At 42.2% G+C, this 15,420-nt stretch overlaps 1 protein-coding gene across 1 annotated transcript; it reads right to left on the bottom strand.

The window, feature by feature from the left end:
* Positions 1 to 12,120: 12,120 nt before the first annotated feature.
* On the bottom strand, positions 12,121 to 13,251 carry LOC119359391. Its single transcript, XM_037625602.1, has 2 exons — positions 12,602 to 13,251; positions 12,121 to 12,457 (listed from the first exon to the last, which is right to left on the bottom strand). Exons 1-2 carry the CDS (start codon positions 12,989 to 12,991, stop codon positions 12,308 to 12,310), a joined length of 540 nt encoding a protein of 179 aa, XP_037481499.1. The 5' UTR covers positions 12,992 to 13,251; the 3' UTR covers positions 12,121 to 12,307.
* Positions 13,252 to 15,420: the final 2,169 nt, after the last annotated feature.

Raw genomic sequence — 15,420 nt, 5'->3', positions numbered from 1 at the left:
TACTTCTTCCTCCTATATATATCCATGTACCCCTAAAACATCCAGGAGCACCACGAAAACCTAATTCCACCGCCGGAACCTTCTGTACCCGAGAGATCCCATCTCGGGGCCTTTTCCGGAGCTCCGCCGGAGGGGGCATTGATCACGGAGGGCCTCTACATCAACTCCATGGCCTCTCCGGTGATGTGTGAGTAGTTTAATTCAGACCTTTAGGTCCATAGTTATTAGCTAGATGGCTTCTTCTCTCTCTTTAGATCTCAATACAAAGTTCTCCTCGATCTTCTTGGAGATCTATTCGATGTAATCTTCTTGTGCGGTGTGTTTGTCGAGATCCGATGAATTGTGGGTTTATGATCAAGTTTATCTATGAACAATATTTGATTCTCCTCTGAATTCTTTTATGTACGATTGGTTTATCTTTGCAAGTTTCTTTGAATTATCAGTTTGGTTTGGCCTACTAGATTGATATTTCTTGCAATGGGAGAAGTGCTTAGCTTTGGGTTCAATCTTGTGGTGTCCTTTCCCAGTGACAGCAGGGGCAGCAAGGCACGTATTGTATTGTTGCCATCGAGGATAAAAAGATGGAGTTTATATCATATGCATGAGTTTATCCCTCTACATCATGTCATCTTCCTTAAATCATTACTCTGTTCTTATGAACTTAATACTCTATATGCATGCTGGATAGCGGTCACTGTGTGGAGTAATAGTAGTAGATGCAGAATCGTTTCGGTCTACTTGTCGCGGACGTGATGCCTATATACATGATCATACATAGATATTCTCATAACTATGCTCAATTCTATCAATTGCTCGACAGTAATTCGTTTACCCACCGTAATACTTATGCTCTTGAGAGAAGCCACTAGTGAAACCTATGGCCCCCGGGTCTATCTTCCATCATATTAATCTTCCAACACTTAGTTATTTCCTTTGCCGTTTATTTTACTTTGCATCTTTATTTCTCTTTATCATAAAAATACAAAAAATATTATCTTATCATATCTATCATATCTTACTCTTGTAAGTGACCGTGAAGGGCTTGACAACCCCTTTATCGCGTTGGTTGCGAGGTTCTTATTTGTTTTTGTAGGTGCGTGGGACTTGAGCGTGATCTCCTACTGGATTGATACCTTGGTTCTCAAAAACTGAGGGAAATACTTATGCTACTTTGCTGCATCACCCTTTCCTCTTCAAGGGAAAACCAACGCAGTGCTCAAGAGGTAGCAAGAAAGATTTCTGGCGCCGTTGCCGGGGAGATTCGCGCCAAGTCAAGTCAAGATTTGACTCCCAACAATGAGTCATTTCAGGTGTCATTGCCAAGTCAAGACATACCAAGTACCCATCACAAACTCTTATCCCTCGCATTACATTATTTGCCATTTGCCTCTCGTTTTCCTCTCCCCCACTTCACCCTTGCCGTTTTATATGCCCTCTCTTTTCCGTTTGTCGCTTTCTTGATTGCCTTGTCGTTATGGCTAGTCCTCTATCTTCTCCGTTGTCTCCCAAGAATGAAGTTCTTAATTTTAAACAAAGGGAGGGAGAAAATCTAAAAGATGCTTGGTATAGAATTTGCAATGCTCAAAATAGATCTATCATGAAGCAATCTACTTCCGTTCTTCTACGCAATTTCTATGTAGGCACTACTCCTTGGTATAGATATATTCTTGATACCATTACCGGAGGGAATTTCTCGGGTAGCCATACTTTTGATACTTATAACGCTATGATAGATTTGTTCAGTTCACCACCTCTTTTGGTTAATGGAACTATCTTAACTTTGGAACATGTGATGCAAAGGCTTGAAATTATTGAGAATAAAGTTGCTACTGTAGAGTTGATTGAGAATTTGTATAAAAAGATCCACAACCAAATTACCCAATGTGGATCTAAGGTGGGAGTTACTCTGAAATTTTTTAAGGAAAAAGAACCCATAGTTAATGAAAGAATAGATCAAGATTCTACTAGAATCGATAAACTTGAGGGAATTATCACCAACTTGGGATCCGCTTTTTCTTCCATTAAAAATACTCCAAATCCTCCTACTAAAATTGCCAAGCTTGTTTATGTTCCTAAAAATAAGGGTGAATCCTCTAGTAAGGAAACTATGGATTTAAAATCAATAAGTGTTCATACCAATCTTTTTGCTATCATTAAGGAACCGTTTGCTACAAATGATTTTCTTGATTTTGTGCCTAGGAGTTTGATAATTAATAAAAAGAAAGAAACTCCTAAGAGTTATAGGTGTCTCATTGAAGAATTACCTACCAAAGATGGCAATACCTAGATCTATCCTTGCTTTTATGCCTAGCTAGGGGCGTTAAACGATAGCGCTTGTTGGGAGGCAACCCAATTTTATTTTTATTCCTTGCCTTTTGATCCTGTTTAGAAATAATTAATTTATCTAGCCTATGTTTTGGTTGTGTTTTTTGTGTTTAATTAGTGTTTGTGCCAAGTAGAACCGTTGGGAAGACTTGGGGAAAGTCTTTTTGATCTTGCTGTAAAAAACAGAAACTTTAGCGCTCACGAGAATCGCTGCCATTTTTATTTGGAAGGTTCTATGTATCTCATTCCTTCTGAATATGATTAATAGATAAATTCCTCACATACAGCAATTTATTTTAGATTTTTTGGGGTTCCATAAGTTTGCTTTAGCTATAGATTACTACAGACTGTTATGTTTTTGACAGATTCTGTTTTTCGTGTGTTGTTTGCTTATTTTGATGAATCTATGGCTAGTAAAAGAGTTTATAAACCATAGAGAAGTTGAAATACAGTATGTTTAACACCAATATAAATAAAGAATGAGTTCATTACAGTACCTTGAAGTGGTGTTTTCTTTTCTTTCGCTAACGGAGCTCACGAGATTTTCTATTTTGAGTTTTGTGTTGTGAAGTTTTCAAGTTTTGGGTAAAAATTTGATGGATTATTGAACAAAGAGTGGCAAGAGCCTAAGCTTGGGGATTCCCATGGCACCCCAAGGTAAAATTCAAGGACACCAAAAATCCTAAGCTTGGGGATGCCCCGGAAGGCATCCCCTCTTTCGTCTTCGTCTATCGGTAACTTTACTTGGAGCTATATTTTTATTCACCACATGATATGTGTTTTGCTTGGAGCGTCTTGTATGATTTGAGTCCTTGCTTTTTAGTTTACCACAATAATCCTTGCTGTACACACCTTTTGAGAGAGACTCACATGATTTGAAATTTATTAGAATACTCTATGTGCTTCACTTATATCTTTTGAGCTATATAGTTTTTGCTCTAGTGCTTCACTTATATCTTTTAGAGCACGGTGGTGGATTTTTTTTATAGAAACTATTGTTCTCTCATGATTCACTTATATTATTTTGAGAGTCCTTTAGAACAACATGGCAATAATAAAAACTTTCATACAAGTGCATTGAATACTATGAGAAATTTGATACTTGATAATTGTTTTGAGATATGGAGATGGTGATATTAGAGTCATGCTAGTTGAGTAGTTGTGAATTTGAGAAATACTTGTATTGAAGTTTGTGATTCCCGTAGCATGCACGTATGGTGAACCGTTATGTGATGAAGTCGTAGCATGATTTATTTATTTATTGTCTTCCTTATGAGTGATGGTCGGGGACAAGCGATGGCCTTTTCCTACCAATCTATACCCCTAGAAGCATGCGCGTAATACTTTGTTTCGATAACTAATAGATTTTTTCAATAAGTATGTGAGTTCTTTATGACTAATATTGAGTTCATGGATTATACGCACTCTCACCCTTCCACCATTGCTAGCCTCTCTAGTATCGCGCAACTTTCGCCGGTACCTTAAACCCACCATATACCTTCCTCAAAACAGCCACCATACCTACCTATTATGGCATTTGCATAGCCATTCCGAGATATATTGCCATGCAACTTTCCACCGTTTTGTTATTATGACACGCTTCATCATTGTCATATTGCTTGCATGATCATGTAGTTGACATTGTATTCGTGGCAAAGCCACCGTTCATAATTCTTCATACATGTCACTCATGCATCATTGCACATCCCGGTACACCGCCGGAGGCATTCACATAGAGTCATATTTTGTTCTAAGTATTGAGTTGTAATTCTTGAGTTGTAAGTAAATAAAGTGTGATGATCATCATTATTCGAGCATTGTCCCAAGTGAGGAAAGGATGATGGAGACTATGATTCCCCCACAAGTCGGGATGAGACTCCGGACGAAAAATAAAAAAAAGAGAAAAGAGGCCAAAAAAATAAAGAAGGCCCAAATAAAAAAATGAGAGAAAAAGAGAGAAGGGACAATGCTACTATCCTTTTTCCACACTTGTGCTTCAAAGTAGCACCATGTTCTTCATATAGAGAGTCTCCTATGATATCACTTTCATATACTAGTGGGAATTTTTCATTATAGAACTTGGCTTGTATATTCCAATGATGGGATTCCTCAAAATTCCCTAGGTCTTCGTGAGCAAGCAAGTTGGACGCACACCCACTTAGTTTTTTTGTTGAGCTTTCATATACTTATAGCTCTAGTGCATCCGTTGCATGGCAATCCATACTCACTCACATCGATATCTATTAATGGGCATCTCCATAGCCCGTTGATACGCCTAGTTGATGTGAGACTATCTTCTCCTTTTTGTCTTCTCCACAACCACCATTCTATTCCAACATAGTGCTATATCCATGGCTCATGCTCATATATTGCGTGAAGATTGAAAAAGTTTGAGAACATCGAAAGTATGAAACAATTGCTTGGCTTGTCATCAGGGTTGTGCATGATTTAAATATTTTGTGTGATGAGGATAGAGCATAGCTAGACTATATGATTTTGTATGGATAACTTTCTTTGGCCATGTTATTTTGAGAAGACATAATTGCTTAGTTAGTATGCTTGAAGTATTATTGTTTCTATGTCAATATTAAACTTTTATCTTGAATCTTTCGGATCTGAATATTCATGCCACAATAAAGAAAAATTACATTGAGAAATACGTTAGAAAGCATTCCACATCAAAAATTCTTCTTTTATCATTTACCTACTTGAGGACGAGCAGGAATTAAGCTTCGGGATTCCTGATACGTCTCCAACGTATCTATAATTTTTTATTGCTCCATGTTATTATATTATCTATTTCGGATGTCAATGGGCTTTACTTTACACTTTTATATCATTTTTGGGACTAACCTACTAACCGGAGGCCCGGCTCAAATTGCTGTTTTTTTTTCTATTTTAGGGTTTCGAAGAAAAGGAATATTAAATGGAGTCCAAATGGAATGAAACCTTCGGGAATGTGATTTTCTCAACAAACATGATCCAGGAGACTTGGAGTGGGCGTCAAGAAACAACGGAGGAAGCCACGAGGCAGGGGGCGCGCCTACCCCCCTGGGCGCGCCCTCCACCCTCGTGGGCCCCCCGTTGCTCCACTGACATACTTCTTCCTCCTATATATATCCACGTACCCCCCCCAAACATCCAGGAGCAACACGAAAACCTAATTCCACCACCGCAACCTTCTGTACCTGAGAGATCCCATCTCGGGGCCTTTTCCGGAGCTCCGCTGGAGGGGGCATTGATCATGGAGGGCCTCTACATCAACTCCATGGCCTCTCCGGTGATGTGTGAGTAGTTTAATTCAGACCTTCTGGTCCATAGTTATTAGCTAGATGGCTTCTTCTCTCTCTTTGGATCTCAATACAAAGTTCTCCTCGATCTTCTTGGATATCTATTTGATGTAATCTTCTTTTGCGGTGTGTTTGTCGATATCTGATGAATTGTGGGTTTATGATCAAGTTTATCTATGAACAACATTTGATTCTCCTCTGAATTCTTTTATGTATGATTGGTTTATCTTTGCAAGTTTCTTCGGATTATCAGTTTGGTTTGGCCTACTAGATTGATCTTTCTTGCAATGGGAGAAGTGCTTAGCTTTGGGTTCAATCTTGCGGTGTCCTTTCCCAGTGACAGCAGGGGCAGCAAGGCACGTATTGTATTGTTGCCATCAAGGATAAAAAGATGGGGTTTATATCATATTTCATGAGTTTATCCCTCTACATCATGTCATCTTCCTTAAAGCATTACTCTGTTCTTATGAACTTAATACTCTATATGCATGCTGGATAGCGGTCGGTGTGTGGAGTAATAGTACTAGATGCAGAATCGTTTCGGTCTACTTGTCGCGGACGTGATGCCTATATACATGATCATACCTAGATATTCTCATAACTATGCTCAATTCTATCAATTGCTCGACAGTAATTCGTTTACCCACCGTAATACTTATGCTCTTGAGAGAAGCCACTAGTGAAACCTATGGCCCCCGGGTCTATCTTCCATCATATTAATCTTCCAACACTTAGTTATTTCCTTTGTCGTTTATTTTACTTTGCATCTTTATTACTCTTTATCATAAAAATACCAAAAATATTATCTTATCATATCTATCATATCTCACTCTCGTAAGTGACCGTGAAGGGCTTGACAACCCCTTTATCGCGTTGGTTGCGAGGTTCTTATTTGTTTGTGTAGGTGCGTGGGACTTGAGCGTGATCTCCTACTGGATTGATACCTTCTCAAAAACTAAGGAAAATACTTACGCTACTTTGCTGCATCACTCTTTCCTCTTCAAGGGAAAACCAACGCAGTGTTCAAGAGGTAGCATCGTCACACCGAGACGGCCCTAAGAATATCTCGCCATCGTCGGAGGAGCAAACCCCACTCTTGAGCTATCTAGTCCTTTGTCAAACCTTCCGGCCTGTAAGTTGTCGTTAATATCACCGGTTACTGATGACATTTGAGCAACCCCAATATCCACCGTACGGTAGGAAGTGACTACGATACCCTCATGGTCTAAGAAACTAAAACACATACTAACACTATGTTACAACAACTGATTACAGATGATATTATCTTAAAGTATAACAAACAAGATTGGGTTGATTCAATATGATCGTTATTCTAATGTCATGCTCTCAATGTTATTTCAGGACTATCCTTACATTCAACAATATCCTAAGATCCGAAAAACATGATTATTAATAACACTTGAGCCAGTCTAGAGGCAAGACCGGGAACCTATTCTTTTACCATTTATCATTTCACACTTGCATATGACTTTTCCACTTAATCACATATTCTAGTATCACAGCAGTTATAGCATGAAATATAAACTTTCAATTATGAAAATGGAAATATAATAATACAATATTATTGCCTCTAGGGCATATTTCCAATAGCTTCATATTACAACCCACAAGACTACATATGTGAAGGCCTGGGACCTCGATATGAAGCACGCATGATCGACTAACCACTCTCAGGAGGGAGGTTTCAGCTCCCTCCTCGTCTCATGCCACGTCTTCCCGCCGCCTGCCACGATTTGGAGGCAGCCATTATGGCGACTTTGAATTTGCGTGTTATCACGACAGTGTCTATATCCATATAGAGCACACACTATATGTATTTCGGCGATAGCTGATACGGCGAATGGGCTAGAGTTTCTCTACCATATGTACTATAAGGGTTGGGCGTGCTTTGCTGCGCCGTTGATGTTGTTGGGTTTTCTTTAAAAAAAATACTCCCACTATTTCAAAATTTACGGGGATTAGTTTATTGAAAAGTCAAACCTCTTTAAGTTTGGCCAAATATGTAGAGAAATAAACCAATATCCATAATATCAAATCGGTATCATTAGATTTGTTATGAAATGAAGTTTCATATTTTATTTAGTTAGTACGGTGGATGTCGATATTTTCTGGCTTTGAGCTTCCTCAAAGCTAAAAAAATTGACTTTTCAAAAAACTAATACACCTTATACTTTAGAACTGAGTGAATATTTAATTTGGCGAGTGGGGGAGATGATGGAGCATATTTTCTTTTTATTTATAATGGTTTTGATGGGCCTTTCGCGGTGCGATTCTATGTTTTCTGTGCGAAATTTTCTACATATGTGCTATATTGGTTCTATAGTATCAAATGTTGGCGCTTCTTTTTATTACGTGATGAGAGAGTGTGTGAGATTAACATGTTTTTATAGGCCGGTTGCTGCTTATTAATTTAAAAAATTGTTGACCCGGTCAAAATATGAACCAATTCCAATATTGCATACCTCAACCAAATGGTTGAGTTTTAAAATTAGGAAGTATGATGAATTAAAATAATTAAATAGAAAGTCCTTAAGAAATTGTCGAAACAACATTGAATGATCCAATTCTGAATTAAAGACCTTAATATTAACCGTGAGCCTTAAAAATCACTTGATGTTAAGTGTGAGCCTTAAAAATCAGGAAGCGTAGCATAGTGTAGCCTTGAATGTCACATGTAGTCAGTCCCTTGAGCCTCGGCGGAGTACCGTGTCTGTGTGAGCTGGTGTGGCATGGACGATGGTGGATGTACATATGATTGCAATTGCATGTTGGCGCAGCACGTGCGCAGGCATTCAATGCATGCATGCGCGCATCATAGGTTTATGTACACGTACACATATATAGGCACACATTCGTATTGCGTACGGTGTGCGTGCGCGGCACTTATTACTTCCTCCATTCTACTCCCTCCGTCTAGACGAAATGTAAGACGTTTTTTGATATTATGATAATGTCAAAAAACATCTTATATTTTGAGACGGAGAGGATATAATATAATGCGTTCGTACTTTTTAATATTAAAGTTTAACAGTAAATTTAACCAACAAGACCGATTGCAGCGGGAGCAAAAAATTATATCACTAAATTCATATCAAAACTATGAATTCACTGGTATAATTTTTGCTCTCGTTGTAGTCGGTCTTATTGGTTAAATTTACGAACAAATTGAATCTCAAAAAACATGGACACACTGTATTGTAAACGGATTTCTTTTCGGAATCAACGCACGACTGAGAGGAGGGTTTGGTTTGGTGGTCCACGACTCCACTTGCCATGGCATCCATGCGTGCATGCATATATATGTACTACTTACTCTCTTTGTTCCTATTTTTTTTTTTTTTTTAGATATTTTATAAATGAACTATAATATGATTTATTTATTTTGCTTTGTATATAATCATTTGTTGGAATCTCTGAAAAAAAGATATATTTGAGAACGGAGGGAATCAGTATATATGTCTGTCTACGGTGAGATGAGCTCCGCTCGCCGGAACACGTATGCACGTACGTACTACGTACGTGTATCTTATATGGATCGTCCATGCAGCTAATGTCTATGCCGACTCCAGACAGATCCAGTACTGTACTAAGAGCATCTTCAATAGGCGTCTAAAAAAAGCTCCGCGTATTAAAATTTTGTTTTTTTGGCGCCGCACAGCTCCAGCAAATGTTGTAGCGTTACAAGTTTTTGGGCGCGCGCTGGAAAACGCTATTGCGCGTAGCATATTTTGGGCTTTGGATTGCGCGCGCTGAAAAACCCTATCGCGCGCAGCATATTTTGGGCTTCGGATTGCACGCGCTTCACAATTTGCACTGTGTGCTTTTTATGCGTATGTTTTTGGGCATCTGCAAAGCGATATTGGTCCCGACACACTAAAAGTGCTAAAGTGGCGCGCTATAACTTTTATTGGGCGCCAAATTTTTATGCGGCCGTTGGAGATGCTTTAACCTAGCTATGAGCTACTTATACATTGCATGCTTTGCTTAGCCAGGAGCTACTTCTGTATAGCTATGGCCTATGGCTATGCCCTCATGCATCGTGTATGGATCACGATGAATCTTGCAGCTATCTAGTGCTAGTAATTAGCTTAGCTGCCCTACTTGTCCTTTTGTATGGGCAGCCGCTCAGTACCATGCATCATATGCATAATGTGTGCACCAATAACACAAAACGTACGTACTTCAGTCCCTTATAATGATAATCCTAATCTCTTCAAACCTAGGAATTTTTATATTACCGAGAATTTAGAAACGTACTTCACAGAAATGTATGTACTCCTGAACGACTAGGATGACAATGATCCCACATTCAACCTGCGGGGGTACTTCAAGTCCCGTAGGAGGAAAGGAGGCGGAGACATTATCACTCGCTTCTTCAAACCGACGAGTCTATAAATCAGATCTCCTCAAAATGTTTCTAACAGTAACCGATGAGCCTATAAAACTCCCTTTTACCTCGCAAAAATTAAATTAACCGAGGTAAGGTGATCAAGATCGCTTCTGAACGTAACATCATTCATGGAGTCCTGAATTTTCTGCAAAATATATAAAAGTACCCCTGGCCATATTGACGTGTCCAAGTTAGTAGGTGTTGGCATTCCCCACGGTCCACGGTCTTGGAATCGTTTAGTACGGGTGTCGGGTTGATGCCACGTCCAAACAGCTTTTAGATGTTTCAACACAATACATACGTACGAATCCATATAAAATGTACGGACGCACATCCTACAATGTGAGCATCTCTGAAAGATCGAGCCAACACATCATTTTAAGATTGATAAAGCCGCCACAGACGTCTTTGTAATTGACAAGAACATCTTCTCACACTGAACGTACATCGCCGAAAGGCCTGAAGTCGGTGCAATAGCTTAACTAGTTGCGGTACATTAGAAAACAAACCATGATTCGGGTTGGTTTTGGTCCGGATGTTGCTGTTGAGCTAGCTCTCGCTGATTGTATAAACACTACGATTTGAGTAACACAATTTATCACCTGCAAAAAAGGAAAAGAAACAAATTCAAAAAAATACGGGCATCAGTGTCATGCCTAGGACTTGAATTTTGGTGGGCTGGGGACACCACTGTCCTCCTAACCATCCAACCACTGATTGGTTCATAGCTTTTGCTTGATGAACAAGTTACCAGAAAACACGATTTTATAAGGTTGAATGTGGCATCATTTTCGTACTAGTTGTTCAGGGGGACACCTTAAGGCAACTCCAATGCAAACCATCACATTGTTCGTAAATGTTTGGACCGAACAGTTCAAAGCTTTAAGTCTTCCAATGGGAGTCATCAAATGCCCGGAGACCGATACAGACATATGAGATCCCCTAAATCAGCATAAATTGAAGAAGAATTGAGAGAATATGAACGTTCGACTGGCCCACCCTTAATTGGACCACATCCTCCATGACCCATGTGTCATACTCATTTTCTTTTTCCTCTTGATACATCTGGCCCATCGTCGGTCATAGCCTATCATCTAAATTTAATGGCTATAGTTGAATGACCAACACCATGCCCACTGTCCGCAAAACGATCGGACTTGTTCATGAACATTTGGTGCCGCCCGTTTAGTGATCCCCGGTTGAATTGCATAATATGTCTAATGAGCTCGCATTGCCCTGTGGTTGGGTCTGCATAGGCCGATGCTAGAAATTGAATTGAATCTATCATTTTACCGAGTTTAATTTGCTAGCTGTGCAATCAGTTAGCAAGAGATTGTTAGGTAAATCCATCAAACTCTCATCTAGGGTTTCCCTGCCTCTTGTTTAGAGATTCCCTGCCTCTCACCAGTGCCGTCATCGGTCCGCCTCATCTCCTATTGTCATTGGACCATGGAGGCGCGATGATACCTGCCCTTGCCATCGAAAGGGTTCCGTTTTTAGGTGTTTTTCTAAGTTTTGTTAAGGTTTGTGCCATACTCAAGAAGACGAGTCGGCGGGGGCCTCTTGAAGATGAAATAATGTTCTCCCCGTCTAGTGCCAGTCACGATGATGTTTGAAGCATCGTGAAGACGTGTGGAGGTTTGTCTCCGACAGATCTCGTGCGATCTGGTCGGCGTTTGTCTTTGGTGGATCGTCTAGATCCGGTCTTCGTTCGTCCACATTAGTATGTCTGTAGGTTGGATCCTTTTGATCTATCATTTTATTCATCAGTGGCGGTAGCTATTCTGGTGCCTTGGTCCTATGAGATCTTAGCACAATGATTTTCCGACTGTCTACTATAACAATGTTTGCCCGGCTCCAAAGAGGGAGGGGCGATGACGGCGACGCTCCTTCTGCTCGCTCCAGTGCTTGAAGTCATCGCTAGGTGGTCTACGTACCTGGATGTAAATTTTACTTAGTGGTTTCTATACTACCATGACAGTTGATAAATAAATTGAAAGTTTCTTACAGAAAAAAGTTTTCATCGACGCTACTCTCTTCGTCTCGTGATATAAGAGCAAACTTTGTCAAACTGGTAGTACAAGCTACAGCAGCAACTATATATAACTATTAGTTATTGGACATGACAACAGGGGTTTTGGGCCCAACGCACGCATGAGATTAGTGTCGCAGAACATGCGGATAAACAATTAAACACGCACTAAGGTAGAAGAAGTACACAATTCAGTGGTGAGCAGTTTGGTCTTTGGTCTGCCCTGGTCCACCAACAGTTTAACAAGGACTAAGCCAACACCTCTTTAATTTCTGCATCCGGCCCCTCCCGAGAAGAATCCCATTGGCGTCTCCTGCAGTACTCAACCCACTGCGGCGCTGCTGGTGCCCCTGACGATGATCTCTGCTCACACTCGCAGCCAGCAATTTGCCAGCCATCCTGCATGCCCATGAAAGCATACTGATGAATATTTGAGAGAGACCATCAACATTGATTTGTTCATGGGAGAGGACACCCTGATCAGTGATCGATTGAATTAACCTAACTTGTGAGTGCAGTGCAGAAATAAATGGAGTAAGCTACCTGCAGGTGAAGTTGACGAGTTGCATAGCTAGCGTTTGCAGGGGAGCAGGCTGTGTCTTGGAGAGGGTCTTCATCAGCTGGTTCCAAACGAGGCATCTTCTTCCTGGTGTTCTCCTCGGTGCCTGCTGCCTTCTTCGCCTTGGCCTTGGTCTTGCTGGCGGTGGACAAGGTGGAAGTGGAGGCGCGGGCGCCGTGGGGCTTCTTCGCTGGCACCTCTTGGGAGTTGTGCAACTGCAGGCAGGTGTCGTCGCCGTCGATGAAGTAGGCCGTCCAGCCGCTGTCGTCGGAAGCCACGGCGGTCGCAGACCCGGATGCGCAGCAGTCGACGTCGCCGTCCAAGACTGAAGCTGAAGCACCCGGGGTCCTAGACGAGCTGATGGATTCCTCCATTTGACGAACGTACGTATGTGTGTGTGGACTATGAACTTGAAGCTAAGTTAGCCAGCCAGGTAGCTGCGCGTAAGGTGGCTAGCTAGAAGAAGAAGAAGAAGAAGATTGCAGTGTTGCAGAATGGGTTGGAGTAAGAAATATGGCATGGAGGTCCGCCGGGCCGGGGGAGCGCGGTTGGTGATGGTGTTACATAATGGCGGAGAGAGGAGAGGGTAGGCGCACCGGGACGTGGAGCGGCGGAGGGGTTACAGTGAAGTGTCGTTGACATCAACGCCGGATGGATGATGCGCACATGGGCACTTATTTGCAGGCCGTGCACTCAACTGGACTCAAGACACGCGTACGAGGGGGGTTTCCATCCATGGATGGACGGGATGGGATGGGATGGGAGGAAAGATAAGTTAGGCCCTGTTTGGTTCTAAATAAAGGACCCAATTTATAAGTCACCCCAACTTATAAGTCATAAGTTGCTTCACCCCAACTTAAAAATTATAAATCACCCTTTTTGTATGGGTCCCATCACCTTTACATAAAAAAAACAAGATAGAAAGATGTGCTCAGGTGACTTATAAGTTAGGTGATAACCAAACAGGCGTGACTTATAAATCACTGATTTTAAGTCATTTGACTTATAAGTCAGGTGACTTATTAAAACCAAACAAGCCCTTAAGCAAAAGAGCGATAACTTTTTTTCCGGGAAACATGTAGCCATGCAGCAGAAAGCCTGTTGGAGTTGGACCCGAATCAAAACCCATGGAGTCATGGAGATATACGGGGTACTAGACAAATGGAAGGAACAAAAATCTGGCACACGTGCATGCTATACTAACTCGTCATCTTCATCTACTAAGCGCCATAGCCAGTAAAGTTTACTAGTTGGAAAACACATAGTTGACAGAAAAAGCTAGGAGTACCAACTAAAAAAAGGCAATGCTTTGCGTCGGTTGACCGACGTAAGGACTCGATCGGTGGCCTTCAGCACCACATGATAGGCCAAAGGTAGCCATCCAATCTCGCACCGTGCCTCACGCTCGCCATGTACAACACTGTGCTTCGCGGCAGCCTCCATCCCCATCCCCGCCGCCATCGAGCTCAAAGCACCGCATCGCTGAGCTTGTAGCTCCGCCCTCCCCCAACATCCTGATTGCACCACCCGACATCGCTGTCGTAGCATCCTGTCGCGAGTCGTAGCACGCCACGGTGGCTGGTTACAGCTCCTCGTAGCACGCCAGTGGCCGATTGTACCTTCTCGACGCCCTTGTTGTGCCATCAGTCGACGTGGGTCGTAGCACCCCTGGTGGCTGGTTGCAGCTCTGGTGGTGTCAGTTGTAGCACGCTGGTGGCTGGTTGCAGCATTCGGATGTCGTCATCGTAGCATCGTCGGCTAGGGCGCCCATCACCGTCGGGGGGTTGCAACATCCTCGTTGTACGCTTTCAACATCCTCCCCGGGCAGTCGCAGTTTCGCCGATGGCCCATTCCAACATGCGACCACCATTGTCATAGCTTCGTCGGAGGCCGATTCCACCACGCAGCCACCAAGGTCCTAGTTTCGTAGGTGGTTGATTCCAGCACATCGCGACGCTGGTTACAGTACACTGCCATCACTGTTGCAGCTTCGCCGGTGGCGATTCCAACACGTCGTGACGCTGGTTACAACACGCGGACACCATTGTAGCAGCTTCGTCGGTGGCGATGCCAGCACGCAGCCTCCAAGGTCTGAACTTCATTCGTGGCCGATTCCAGCACGCGGCCACCACAGTCATAGCTTTTTGGTGACTGATTCCAGCATGCCATGATGCTGCTTCTAGCACTCCACGGCGCTGCTTCCAGCACACGACTACCACAGTCGTAGTATGCAAAACCCGTTGCCCCGAGATCGCAACGCTCATCAGCCATGTTCATCGAGCTCATATTGTCATGACCGTCGCACACCTCAGAGTCACGGCAGCTCATATCCTCTCTTGCAGCGCGGCGGTCGCCGGCAGGCCTCACACGTGGGATCGTCGAGGTTCCCAGCAGCGGCTGCCTTGGCGCGGTGGTATGCAGTGGGCGGTAGCGCGTGAGAGAAAGGGAAAGTTCGCTGTGATTCGCGTGTGGATGACGTTCTCCAGCGAAGGGATAAGCGGGGAGAGAATTCCTTATTTGGCCCTTTCTTAAAATTTGCGTCCTTTTTAGACCCAAAAAACTTATTTCTTTCCTTTTTGACACATCAACTTTATTTTGTTCCCTACGTGACACTTTCGTCAGTTTTGGCTAGTAATGGCGTTAAGTCTGGCCTAAAAAGATTATTTTACCCCTAGTGTTGATTGTGACCAGGTTATTAATAAATGAAAAAAAGTTATATGACTACTCAAAAAAATATTGCGGGGGACTAATAATAATATGATGAATGGAACAAGGACGACCCATTCAGCCTTTACTGTAGTGT

Source organism: Triticum dicoccoides, chromosome 2A (genome assembly GCF_002162155.2).
Source record: "Triticum dicoccoides isolate Atlit2015 ecotype Zavitan chromosome 2A, WEW_v2.0, whole genome shotgun sequence".
NCBI classification, from domain to species: Eukaryota; Viridiplantae; Streptophyta; class Magnoliopsida; order Poales; family Poaceae; genus Triticum; species Triticum dicoccoides.
This window is presented reverse-complemented; position numbering and strand designations above follow the sequence as displayed.

Excerpts from the sequence above, each read along its gene's own strand:
- LOC119359391 (XM_037625602.1), bottom strand. The coding sequence starts at position 12,991 with ATGGAGGAATCCATCAGCTCGTCTAGGACCCCGGGTGCTTCAGCTTCA. Across the intron at positions 12,458-12,601 it reads CTCGTCAACTTCACCTGCAG|GATGGCTGGCAAATTGCTGG; the intron begins GTAGCTTACTCC and ends ATGGGCATGCAG.